Below are 12,744 nucleotides of genomic sequence, written 5' to 3' on the forward strand. Positions count from 1 at the left end.
CCTATCATCTCGGTTTAGTGTAGGCCCTCTAGTTCCCTATGATCTCTCTGGTTTACTCTAGTCCCACTAATTCCCTATCATCTCCGTTTAGTGTAGGCCCTCAAGTTCCCTATGATCTCTCTGGTTTACTCTAGTCCCACTAATTCCCTATTGTCTCTGGTTTAGTGTAGGCCCTCTAGTTCCCTATGATCTCTCTGGTTTATTGTAGGCCCTCTAGTTCCGTATGATCTCCCTGGATTACTCTAGTTCCACTAATTCCTTATGGTCTCTCTAGGTTACCTTAGCCATCTGGTTTACTCAGGGCCATTTCCTTTGAATTCCTCGGCTTCCCTGTACCCATGAAATTGGCCACTGTTGTTTGGGTGGAGTGTTATTGGGTATAGTGCTAGGACACCCATTAATCAACCAGTTCCACACAGAATTTTACATAAATACCCCAACAGAAGAGGGGGAGAGTACATGGCTTGATCAAAGTTACTTATTGACAGATTGTGAAGCATTTCACAATTTGGCACAAGCCTTTTACAATTTGACATGTATTACCCAACAGATTTGACACAAGCAGTAAAATTTGACATGCATTACCCAACAGATTTGACACAAGCATTTTACAATTTGACATGTATTACCCAACAGAAGAGGGGGAGAGTACATGGGTTGATCAAAGTTGCTTATTGACAGATTGTGAAGCATTTCACAATTTGACACAAGCATTTTACAATTTGACATGTATTACCCAACAGATTTGACGCAAGCATTTTACATTTTGACATGTATTACCCAACAGAAGAAGGGGGAGAGTACATGGGTTGATCAAAGTTGCTTATTGACAGATTGTGAAGCATGAAGCTGAAATCAGTCTAATCTGGAGTCTTCATCCATATACACGCAGTAGATAATCTGTATGATAGCATATGTCCATCAACCATGAGGCAGATGTGTGCAGAGTTTTGGTATCAGTCAATCATTCTGATTTGTTTGTTATTCTATCCTTGTAGGACTACTTCAGTGTAAAACCTGACACCGGAGAAATTATAGTGGTTAGCAGTCCTCTAGATCGAGAAACTGCTGAAGTTGTGAAGTTAACCGTTCGTGTCCGTGACAAGAACGCTCTACCAGCTTTTGGAGAACAGACAGCAACAGGTAGGGGTAATCATCTCAACAACTGGGAAAACGACACTGATTAGGCAGATATGATAATTATGATGACATACCAGTACTGCAGGTGCGGTGCTTTTCCTTTGTCCTGTATTAATTCAGATTGTACATGCTTATCTGAATGAAGATACTTGGTAAGGAGTCCGTGTCTTCCAAGCTTATATGTTGCCTTATTAACAGGACTGGTAAGGCACCACTGGTTCAAAGCCAGCTTTTACTGTTTCTGTTTGTTGCTTTAAGTCAAGAGCTTTGTCATGCCCCAGGATCACATAGCCAGACCTGCCTACTTGGACGATTTTGGCGTATTTTGTAAGACAAACATATAGAAAATACGACCGTACACGAAAGAGGTATAAAATATGCTTAGAAGCCATACACGGAAGAAAATAAAATCCAAAGTTTGATTTTGTTTTTTTTTTCCTTGTCATTGTATGAGCACGCTTTTCCAGGCAAAATGGCTGGCGATGACGTGCACAAACAAAGTAAATGTAAAAGCACGAAGTGAAAAATTCTTGAACAAAGCACGCCTTTATAATTCTCAGAATTACAATGTTGCAACTGGAAAATTCACTTCATCACATGATCAGTACAGGTCCCCAGTCTAGAAAAGCTGTCAAACTTAATTAATCCAAGATTGCTCCTGTCACAAATATTTTAGGGTATTCATATATGTGACATTTGTTCCAGTCTACAATTTTTTTACAGCGCAGTAAGCAAACTGTTCAAAAAATCCTGATCATAGAAAATATACAGAACACATCAAAGATTATACACCAGCTAAACGTGCTATATCCTTATTACAGTCATTATCTTGAAGTAGAACATGAAGAATTTTCCTCTTAATGACCCAAACTAAGACACCAAACATGTCTTTTGTTGCCCAGTAGGGTACCTTAGCCTTTTTTCTGGAAATTCCTGACATCTCTATTTTAGTGATAGAAGTAAAGGCTTACTGTTACTAAAACTTTTTTGCATGCGTGCTTTTATTTGAAGTGATTTTTAAGAAGGGTTAAAAATATATCGGCCACATTGTTGTCGTGATTTTGTTCACATCAAATCAGATTTGTACATGTAAACACGAGTGTTTGTACACATTACATTCATTAGGGGTAGCACATCTGCATAACTGCCTTAGGTTTTTAAAGCCAGACATAGTTTTGACCTTGACAAGATTTGATTTTTATGCTCAGAATTGTCTTAGACCGTCATGACAAAAATGAAAATCAGCTTTAACGTTCAAATCAAAGATCAAGAATAATGCCTGACGTTAAGACCAAATCTGACTAAGACAGCTTCATCATGCTGGGGTCTGGAGTTTTACCCACAGCACTTCTCCCATAAATCCAACTTACGTCAAACAATGACAAATTCTTGAGCAAGGTGTTAAACGCCAATGAAACAAAAATATATGTATATTTCTACTCTCCTTGTCTTGGATCGATTCCCCCCTTCACTCCCCCATTATTGACATTAAAGAATGCATGGAGACACCCACTGTTGGGATACAAAACTGGTGAAAGTTTCATTGATGACTTTGCTTTTTCAGGCACGGTCACAGTCACACTTTTGGATTATAATGACAATGCGCCAGAGTTCTCCAAGCCTCAAGGATACAGTAGAAATGTTTCAGAGAGAGAAGTTCCAGGCTACGAAATCTTGACCGTATCCGCCATAGATAAAGACAAAGATCAACGTATAGAGTTTGAGCTGTCTCCTCAAAGCCCTAAGTTTTCCATTGACAGGTCAACAGGTTTGTGTTGTAGCCTAAACATCAGTTATATTTCTACATATGCATGATGCTAAAGTAACTTTGGATTGTGTTGGACATCCAGTGCAATTGTAATTATAACTTCAGCATACCAGAGAACAGGTCGTGGGTGAGTGGTTTTCACTCCTTCATTCCAGTAACTAGAACACATTAGGTGTGGATTCAAACCGCATCACTTTGTGATGTCGTGATATTACATTCTTGATCCTTACTAGTCCAAAAAAGCAGGGAATATAATATCTTGTCTAATCCTGGATCATGTAATGCAAACTCCTGTTCGTTTTGTAGGAAAGGTAACTTTGTCAGAGAAGCTTGACCGTGAGAAAGAAGGAAACCACACCGTCACTGTGATAGCATATGACAGCGGCACTCCTAGACTGTCATCCAACACCACTGTTACCATCAATGTGCTGGATGAAAATGACAACAATCCCCAGTTTGTGTCACACCCCCAGGAGATACTAATCTCTGAAGACTCTCATGTAGATGATAGCATTTTCACATTTCGGGCAACAGATCTGGACAGCGGGAAATATGCGGAGATCAATTACCACATCGAAGCAGGAAATGCCGATCAAAAGTTTAGACTTAACTCAACAACTGTGAGTGCATCTCTGTGTATAAGATATTTAAAAACGTGCGTGAAGATTAGATAGGTATATACTGTTGGTTGGCTCTGGACAAAAAGTACACCAGGCTACCCAGCCTTTGGCTATTTGAGGTCATTACTCCAGGCCACCCAGCCTTTGGCTGTTTGAGGTAATTACTCCGGGCTACCCAGCCTTTGGCTGTTTGAGGTCATTACTCCGGGCTACCCAGCCTTTGGCTGTTTGAGGTCATTACTCCAGGCTACCCAGCCTTTGGCTGTTTGAGGTCATTACACCAGGCTACCCAGCCTTTGAATGTTTCTGACCAAAGTTGAGGCCATTTTCTCATATTAAATGAAGTCACATGTTTGAATCCAGCTGCAGCCTTACATTGTATGTCAGTAGGTTTGGAACTTTGTTAGGGTCTGTGCTACAGCACAGCTCAGGCTAAGTCAAAACCAGACAGGAGATTAGCGCAGCCCTTGAAAGTTTGAGAGTGTTTTTAGGGCGCCTGACCTGCAGAGTCAGTGATCCATCCACTGTGACTGATTGCACACACACAGTCAGTGATCCATCCACTGTAACAGATCGCACACAGAGAATCAGTGATCCATCCACTGTGACAGATCACACACACATGGCTGAGCTTTATTAATGTGCCTACATGCTGGCTGTGGAAAGTTGACAGAAAATCTAGCTCTTTGTTAGAATGGTATTAAAGAATTTTTGAAAGACTAACACCATACATGAGACTCAAGCAAAGTATCTGATGTGTGTCTTTTTGATTGCAACGTGGCAATCTTCTTTTAAAGTAGTGATTTACAAATGAGTTGATGCAAGCTTTGTAATGAATCACCACAACTGCTAAAACTAGCTCACTCTTCATATCCCATGAAAAGTGAACAGATATTTTTTGTTTCTTCTGTAGAAGGTTTTCTGTATTGTCATTAGCCAGAGAAAAATTATCTGACACTCGGTAATTTAGATAACCAAATTGACACCTTGATACGGACATGCCATGCAACAATAACGCTGTAATACAATACAAATTTCATGTCCAAAAAGTGGTAATAAATACAAACTTAATAATGGACAAATTAGATTTTGTCTATATAACTTTGTTATATAACTTTGTCTCTTTAGCTACAAAATGCCTTCATTTAAATAATTCCACTCTGTTAATTTATGCTTAACAATACATTGTTTGAACCAACACTCAGATGAAATCATATATCATTTTGTCTGTGAACTTGTATAAAAGTTGGAGTAAAATGTATGTGCATAACCTGTATGTGTATAAATAACATGTTTACAAGTTGTTGGGTTTTTTCTTCAGTTTGGACAGTAGTGCGTTGGTGTTTGCTATACTTGTGTAAAATATCCTGGATGTTAGCAGCAACAGCAAAGCGGATTATTGTAGGTCTAATTAAAGTAGTCAAAAGCTTCACGCGGAGGCCGGGAAGAAGAAATGTTATCTTAGTGTCCACACTAGATGTGGACCGAAAAGGCACAAAACACAAAGAAGCGAGAACTAAACTATTTATCAAAAGTTGCTTCTCAAAATTTGATTTTTTACTCAGTGTTAGTCAAAGGACTGCATGACACAAAGACAGAAATATTTTTCAAGAACTGTTCGCCCAGATACTATCTAGATACATCATCGATGCAGTTTCTTATTTTTCATTTTGGTTTAATTTTTTATATTTATAGCGCTATTAATTATTGGTGTATTTTTCAACCAGGGTGAATTGTTTGTAAACAGCCAGTTAGACCGGGAGATTAAAGCTGAGTACCAATTGCGAATTGAGGCCAGAGACAACTATCAGGATCCAGAGCCCATCAATAGAAGGAGCAATGTGACCACCTTTACTGTCAAGTTGTCAGACGTCAACGACAACTCACCTGTCTTCAATAGCACAACATTCTATGTGACGGAGGAGGTGCGTGAGGATAGAAGCATTGGATCTTTTGTGTACACAATAACTGCCACAGACAAGGACGCGGGCAGTAATGGCAGCGTGAGCTATGAGCTAAGCAGTAGTACTAATGCTACTAATGCTACTGATGCTACGGGAGTACAGTTGTTCCGTATCGAGCCTTCATCAGGGAAGATCACTGTGGCTCATTCCTTGACGGACACTGTGGGCTGGAGGTTCCTCACTGTTATAGCCAAGGACGGAGGCTCACCCCAGAACTCTGCCAGTGCCACTGTTTTGGTGGAGATATTGGATGTGAATGTTCATGCACCAAATATCAAAGAACCAAATGGCCCAATATATATTAAAGAGGTATGTGTACTGGCTGCAGTCATTGCTCATATAAAGTAGTGTATTTCAGTGATGCTAATTACTGTAAATTTCCAAATATTGAAAATTTAGCCTTTGTGTGTAGTTTACCGTTCAAGCAAGTGCTATTGCGGCTGAAAGGGCACTTATTGTGTACAGCTCCAGTTTTGCATACATTTGTGCTAATTACAGTAAATTTCAAAATTATGTGACTTTATCACACTCAGGTAAATATTAAGGTTGGCATCTGAAAATATGCAAAATGTATTGACTTGAAGTTTTGCATCTGTGTGTCTCCTACAGCCCAAATCTCTTCCTTTTGTTACATGATTGTTTACTTGGTTATTCTGTTAAAGGGCACAGGAGTTGGAGCCAGTGTTTACAATTTCACTGCAACAGACAAGGATGAGGGAAAGAATGGTGAGATTGACTTTGAGCTAATCACGAGTGTAGGAAGACCGCAGATCAACAAAAATTTTACGCTGGACCGTAAAACTGGGGCTCTGACCACGAAAATAAATTTAGATTATGAGACAAGAAAGGAGTACACTGTAAGTACTTTTGTAAAGAAGTGTAAGGTGAAATTTAAAGGAGAAGAAAACTTAAATATCACACAAATACCATTGAAAAGTGTATGCATTTCCTCACAGTTGCATGCCATAAAAAATTCTAATATGTACCTCAAGTTAATTAATTATAAATGAAGTCAGCGCCAACATCCACTGTGGGCAACTCCATTTTGCCAAAGAACTAGTCCTGAAGTCTTCTGTGTTAAAAGAAGAAGTTCCGTCGGAAACCGCCGAAGTGCGGTTCGTTCATTTCCGGTAGAACTCTTCTTTCCAGGAGGTAGCGAACACTATAAGTGGTTTTCCGCTTGATGATCGGGAATCCAGAATGTTGTACGTAGGTTCCGAGTTTACAAGAACAAGCTGGCAGTTTTAACGACTTTGATTGGCTGAGAGGCAACACACTCCCAGCATAAATTACAGGGTGTTAAAGATGGAGGACGCGATGAACTCAGCGATTTATGCCAACTTTGCTGTTTTCAGGCTTTAAATGTATAGTGAGGAAAAATTGCAAAATTATGCAGCACTCACCATCAGGTAGAAAAAAATATGCTCTTTTCAGCCTATAGTGTCATTTTTTAAAATTTTCTTCTCCTTTAAATAATCCTGTGGACCACTTGATTTATTTTTTTGGAAAATCAAAGGACTGTAAACAAAAACATGGGCTCAATTGAGAGCATAACAGTAATTTGATAAACTGTACAATTTAAATGTTGGTAACGACTTTAAGAGGAAATCAGTTTTAGCATGCAAAACAAATAAAATTTAATGCTAAATTTCATTTAATTTCATCTGATCTTTGCTCATTTGATATTTGGAAAAGACTCCATATGCAGTTTCAGTATATAACTTCTCACTAAAATATCCAAAAAATGGAATAAAAATAAAGTCTAAAATCCAGCTTTTTATTTAGTTCGATCATAATCCTTCATTTTAATTTTTCTCATTTTCATGACTTCCCAATAACGTAAATATATCTTTTTTCATCCTCTGACATTCATTCTACCCGTTAAACAAAAATTTTATTGGACTGGACTAAGTTTTATGATGAAACACATGTGAATAAAACAAACACCAGCCCTAATCTTTGATCTTATTATATCCAGCTCTATGTACAAGCCAAGGATAATGCTCCTGAGGATCAAAAGAGTAGCAGAATTGTGGTACATATATATGTGATTGACGAGGATGATAACCCACCCAAGTTTGACCCAACTGAACACCCACGGAATGTCCCAAAGGAGTTTGTTATTGAAGAGAATAAAGATGGCCTAGTTGGCAAAGTAACAGCATTTGATGCTGATTCTACCAACACTTCCAACATTTGTTACTGTTTTGTAGGTAAGTGCTCAGCAGTAAGTACATAGCGACTGGTCCTGAATAGAATTTCCGTCAGGTCAGTTACCTGTGCTGATGAAGGTGTAATGCCTTGAAACGCTTTCATTTCCGTGCAGTAATTGATTAATTGAGTAATTGAAAACCAGCTTGATTTCTGGGGAACTTCTGTACATTTGGTTCAGTTTTCTGAATTAGTTACATGGAATTAGCCCAAACTTAGGATCAACACAATTACATATGTGTTAAAGGGATACAGAATCGACTCTGATTGACTACAATGAGTGATGGAGAACTCCAAGCTATGCCTAGACTAAGCTAAATTTTAGGCCACTGTTAAGTATGAGCATATTGACATGAAGTAAACCCCAGCCCACAAGGTTGCTGTTCTTGATGATACAGTTATAGTGGTCAGATGAATTGGTATGTAAACAGCTTTTTACCATGTTGCTGATTTTCAGTATATTGATTATCTATGTCATGTTCATGACGCTGACTTCATTTGAATAAAGCTGTAATGTACATGGAAAGATCCGTGTCATGGCTTCCCTTGATCTCTGTCCAGTTTCCTGCCACGATAATGCTGGCCGCCATTGTATAAAGTGAAATGTTCTTTTAACATGAGTTTAATTTGTAAATCTGAGTAACGTAAATGTTGTTGATTAGGGACTGTTCATGCATGGCCGGAAATGCTTTTGCTCAGTGTTGTGACTACTTTTGTCATTGATAGGTGATCATGATGGAAACTTTGACCTGGACAGGACTACAGGGGAGATAAGGCTGTTACAGAAGATTGACAGAGAAACAACACCGGGTCCTTTTAGCCTTGTTGTTAAAGCACTCCAAAACTGCAACAACTGTAATGATGTGCGCAGACGCAAGCGGGCCATTACCCCACCACCTTGGTATAATGCTTCAGATGAAACCATGCTGTGGATTACAGTGAATATTAAGGACGTCAACGACAACAAACCAGTGTTTAAAAACAAAGAAATCAGTGTGGGAATAACACGTGACACTCAGTATGGGGAGGACATCATATCGCTCTCTGTAAGTTAACTTTGCAATTTCTATGAAATTTGACTATAGCGATCTCATATGTATCATATTGTGCTATTGTGAATCTGTTGTTGAGAGATTAGTCTGCTTAACATGCTATTAATGATGCATGTTGTAGGAGGGTCGTTGCCCACTGATCAGCCATATCAGTATCATGGATTTTAAATCGATAAGTACATCATCTATAAGTTGAGATGTTCAAAGCAAATGTGAAATTTAAAGACTATTGAAAGTGTGTAAAAACATGCGTTACAACAACACAGGAATATTTGGGGAACATATATGCAGAGTGTATTTGTGACATGACACGCCTAATTGTACTTGTCATTTTCTCAGTATTTTGTTATTGTAGTAGTTTAGCACATTGTCTGTGCTGAATCAGTATTAGTCCACTTCTGTTTGAAACTTAATGACCAGGGATTTTAATGAGAACTGATCAACTTTTGGTTTGGTCATTTTTCCCTTTGTCTGATCACCCTTTGGTGTTGCTCAAATTTTGAAAGGAGCAGACTTACCTTTCGTCTCCTTGATACTGGTTGTTAATTGTTGATGTGTTTTTGAGAGTAATTTATCTATTGTTAGTGTGGATGTTTTACATAATGTCTAATTGGGGGCCTTCTTGTCAGCGGTGGTTAGCACACTAGCTCAGAGCAATGACTTGCAAGCCTCACACCAATGTGGTCGCTGTGAGTTCAAGTCCAGCTCATGCTGGCTTCCCCTCTGGCCATACATGGGAAGCTCTACCAGCAACCTACGGATGGTTGTGGGTTTCTCCCAGACTCTGCTCAGGTTTCTTCCCACCATAATGCTGGCCATTGTCTTATAAGTGAAATATTCTTGAGTACGGCGCAAAACACCAATCAGTGGGATCAAATCAATTCTAATGTATAGTTAATACTGTCTAAATTATACTGTTTTATAGGAGTATGTAACAGATGAGGACGAGGCTGAAAACAACAAGCGACATAATTTCGTCATTGTTGGTGAAATCAAGGCTACTCTAGATAATTTGGGCGAGGAGCGTGCAGAAGACATGTTTAAGTTGTCCCCCTCTGGGGTTGTCAAGACCAATACATATTTCAAGGCTAATTGGTTCGGATTTTTCTCCTTCAATGTTCTAGTAGCGGATTCTGCAGGAAATTCATCAGCTGATGTCAAGGTGAGCGCTGTACTAATGTGCAACATTCGATTTGTAGTGCAACCAGTTCTTCCCTCAGTCCCATAAAGTTAAAAGACTGTGAAGAGCAGATCTTTCTGTTCAGAAATTATCTTTAATATCTTTTTCCATAAAATGAATTTAGCTTTAAGATTAATGGCACATATAAACTACAAAATTGCAGGTGCATATTGCAGTGAAAATGTTCATCTCCTAAGTATTGTTGAGCAGAATACGACCTTGAACCTTGAACTGAATTTGCTTAAAAATCTGTTTCAAGAGTACATTCATCTACTGCAAATCTTGATGGTCTTCATAGCTCTGGTGTCCAGTTGCTACATGACTACGATAATTCAAACACAATGCATGTATACATGCTTAATCGTGACTTTACAGACACTGGCTACAGAAGTAAATGTGTCTATAACCAAAGCAATCTCTATTCTCAAGGAAAATTACCCATTCACGTCTGTAGTCACCAGAAGTGTGAACTGAGGTAGTTTGTGTGAGAACATTTTATGGGGATACTCCCCATTACTTAGATGTACTGGTATATGGTGCCACATAGATTTTTATGAGTTACATATGTTTTGCAGATTTACCTGATCAACAAAGATCAACAGGTGAAAATCGTTATCTTGGGTTCTCCCGACTCAGTGAACAAGTCCAAGACCATGATTGTGCAGTAAGTTCTTGCTATTCTTTCTAAAAAGCTGTGATCATGATGAACAGGGTGAGCTTAGATCATTGGCATAAAAATTGTCAAATATTGGCAAGTACCTGAGTTTTGGTGGACATCAGTTACCTTAATGAGGATTTTGATCAAAACAATCTTAAGTGACCGTTTTATTTGAATCTGCTTCTGATAGTCAATCTCAGACCTAGTACTTCATCCCAAACATGTAAGGAAGGGGACCGTGCAAATCACTCAGAGTGACTTATATTTAATTGCCCTTTAAGTAAAATCATGCACATGCCTTAATTCTTTATGGCATTTGAAGACAAGTTTCAGGGAGTGAAATTGATCCCTTCAGATTTTAAGGTGTGCCATGATATAAAATGTTGCACCAACTTGAACTATTCTTATTTCCTCAAGAGCAACTTTCAGTACATTTTATGCACATTTTTAATGTGATTTTGAGACAAAACTAAATTGGTTGGATTAGCCAATTTCATGGTCACAAAAAGTGTAGTTTTATCTATACCGAGTAATGCGCCAAAATATGAACGAATCAGCATCTTGCAAACATGTGTAAAGGTTAAAGAATTACAGTAATGGAATGGTTTTAGCGCCTAGTATCGCTTACTGATGTCTTAATTGTTTTGACACTGTCTGTCAGTGTGACTCAAATTACAAGATTATATATCTTGATTCCATGTGCTGTGTGAAGTATATAAAATGCTGATAGTATTGCGACTGTCCCACATTTACAACAAATAAACTGGATTTTATCATCAGTTGCAATTGTTTTACCCACAGACAACTTGAAAATGTAACAGAAGGGTACTATCACATTATTGTGGATAAAGTCCGCACACATGAAGACATTCAGGGCAAGCCAGACCCTTTCAAGTAAGTGCATACATGCAAGTATGAGACTGTTTCTCACATTGTAAATGTTTACTGTATATGCCCTGATATATTCAAAATTTCTATGTCCAATATGTCTATATTGTAGAGGGATCCTAGTAGCTGAGATGTTGTTCAATATGTCTGTGTATTATCGAGGGATCCTAATAGCTGAGATGGTGTTCAACATGTCTATATTATAGAGGGAACCTGATGGCTGAGAAGGTGTTCAGTATGTCTATATTATAGAGGGAACCTGATGGCTGAGAAGGTGTTCAGTATGTCTATATTGTAGAGGGATCCTAGTGACTGAGATATCGTTCAACATGTCTATATTGTAGAGGGATCCTAATAGCTGAGATGTTGTTCAATATGTCTGTGTAGTGTAGAGGGATCCTACTAGCTGAGATGTTTTTGGATATGAAGGGGGTATGTGGGGTGCTGCATATTCATACATCTGAATCATTCAGTCCTACTTGTCATATTCTTATGTACAGTTTGTTTAGAACAATGGTACAAGTGTTTCTGTTATGCATTACATATATATCTTCATGTTACATTTCTTGTGTTTCAGAACCGACTTGTTTATCCATGGAGTGGAAAAAAAATCCCAAAGGGTTCTAGATGGAGATGAATTATTAGGGTGACTATAATTCATGTTGAATACTTATATAAAGGAATGGTTAACATATAACAGGAATTATACTTATCAAATGCATGAAATATGGATAAATTCCGTGCTCAAGCAGGTATGCTCTGAATATGTATGCATGGTTTCTTTATATTCTCCCTGTATGGATACCAAATATTATCTGATATATACAAACGTCTTTTCCCTTTATTTAGTTGTTAGTTGTTTTTGTGTGTTTCTGGAAATAATATAATCAAGATGCTTTGAAGTTCACATTAGCATATATGTATTTTCTGCTTCCTTAACTAAATGATATTGTTCTTATTGGTCAGAGTCAGAACTTTTAGCATTATCGGTGCTGTTATTAATACAATAAGCTTTGAATTTCCAGACTGATAGACAGCAAAATCCGACTTCTCATAGACACCTACAAGAAGTATTCAGTGGTGGAAGTGGTGGTAAGTATTTGTCATAGTTTTCAGTGGGTGAATAGTTTGTAAGAAGACAAAAATAAATACTATGAAGCAGCCCTAATACTGTGAATCAGCAATAATTCAACAATGGTTCCCCATGCTGAGATTCCTCCTGTCTAACCGTTACAATCATTTATTAAATTTAACGCGCTGGTC

At 38.2% G+C, this 12,744-nt stretch overlaps 1 protein-coding gene across 1 annotated transcript in view; it reads left to right on the plus strand.

Moving 5' to 3' along the window:
• Nucleotides 1-12,744, plus strand: part of LOC135481670 (cadherin-23-like) — a 54,636-nt gene that overhangs the window by 30,936 nt on the left and 10,956 nt on the right. The window contains exons 21-32 of the mRNA XM_064761378.1: nt 999-1,143; nt 2,705-2,908; nt 3,215-3,528; nt 5,256-5,801; nt 6,155-6,349; nt 7,471-7,705; nt 8,430-8,749; nt 9,681-9,917; nt 10,511-10,599; nt 11,395-11,487; nt 12,059-12,127; nt 12,507-12,573. Of these exons, the coding sequence (XP_064617448.1) occupies nt 999-1,143; nt 2,705-2,908; nt 3,215-3,528; nt 5,256-5,801; nt 6,155-6,349; nt 7,471-7,705; nt 8,430-8,749; nt 9,681-9,917; nt 10,511-10,599; nt 11,395-11,487; nt 12,059-12,127; nt 12,507-12,573 (2,514 nt within the window). The remainder of the gene's footprint in view (nt 1-998; nt 1,144-2,704; nt 2,909-3,214; nt 3,529-5,255; nt 5,802-6,154; nt 6,350-7,470; nt 7,706-8,429; nt 8,750-9,680; nt 9,918-10,510; nt 10,600-11,394; nt 11,488-12,058; nt 12,128-12,506; nt 12,574-12,744) is intronic.

This window comes from Liolophura sinensis, chromosome 1 (assembly GCF_032854445.1).
Source record: "Liolophura sinensis isolate JHLJ2023 chromosome 1, CUHK_Ljap_v2, whole genome shotgun sequence".
In the NCBI taxonomy this organism is placed as follows: Eukaryota; Metazoa; Mollusca; class Polyplacophora; order Chitonida; family Chitonidae; genus Liolophura; species Liolophura sinensis.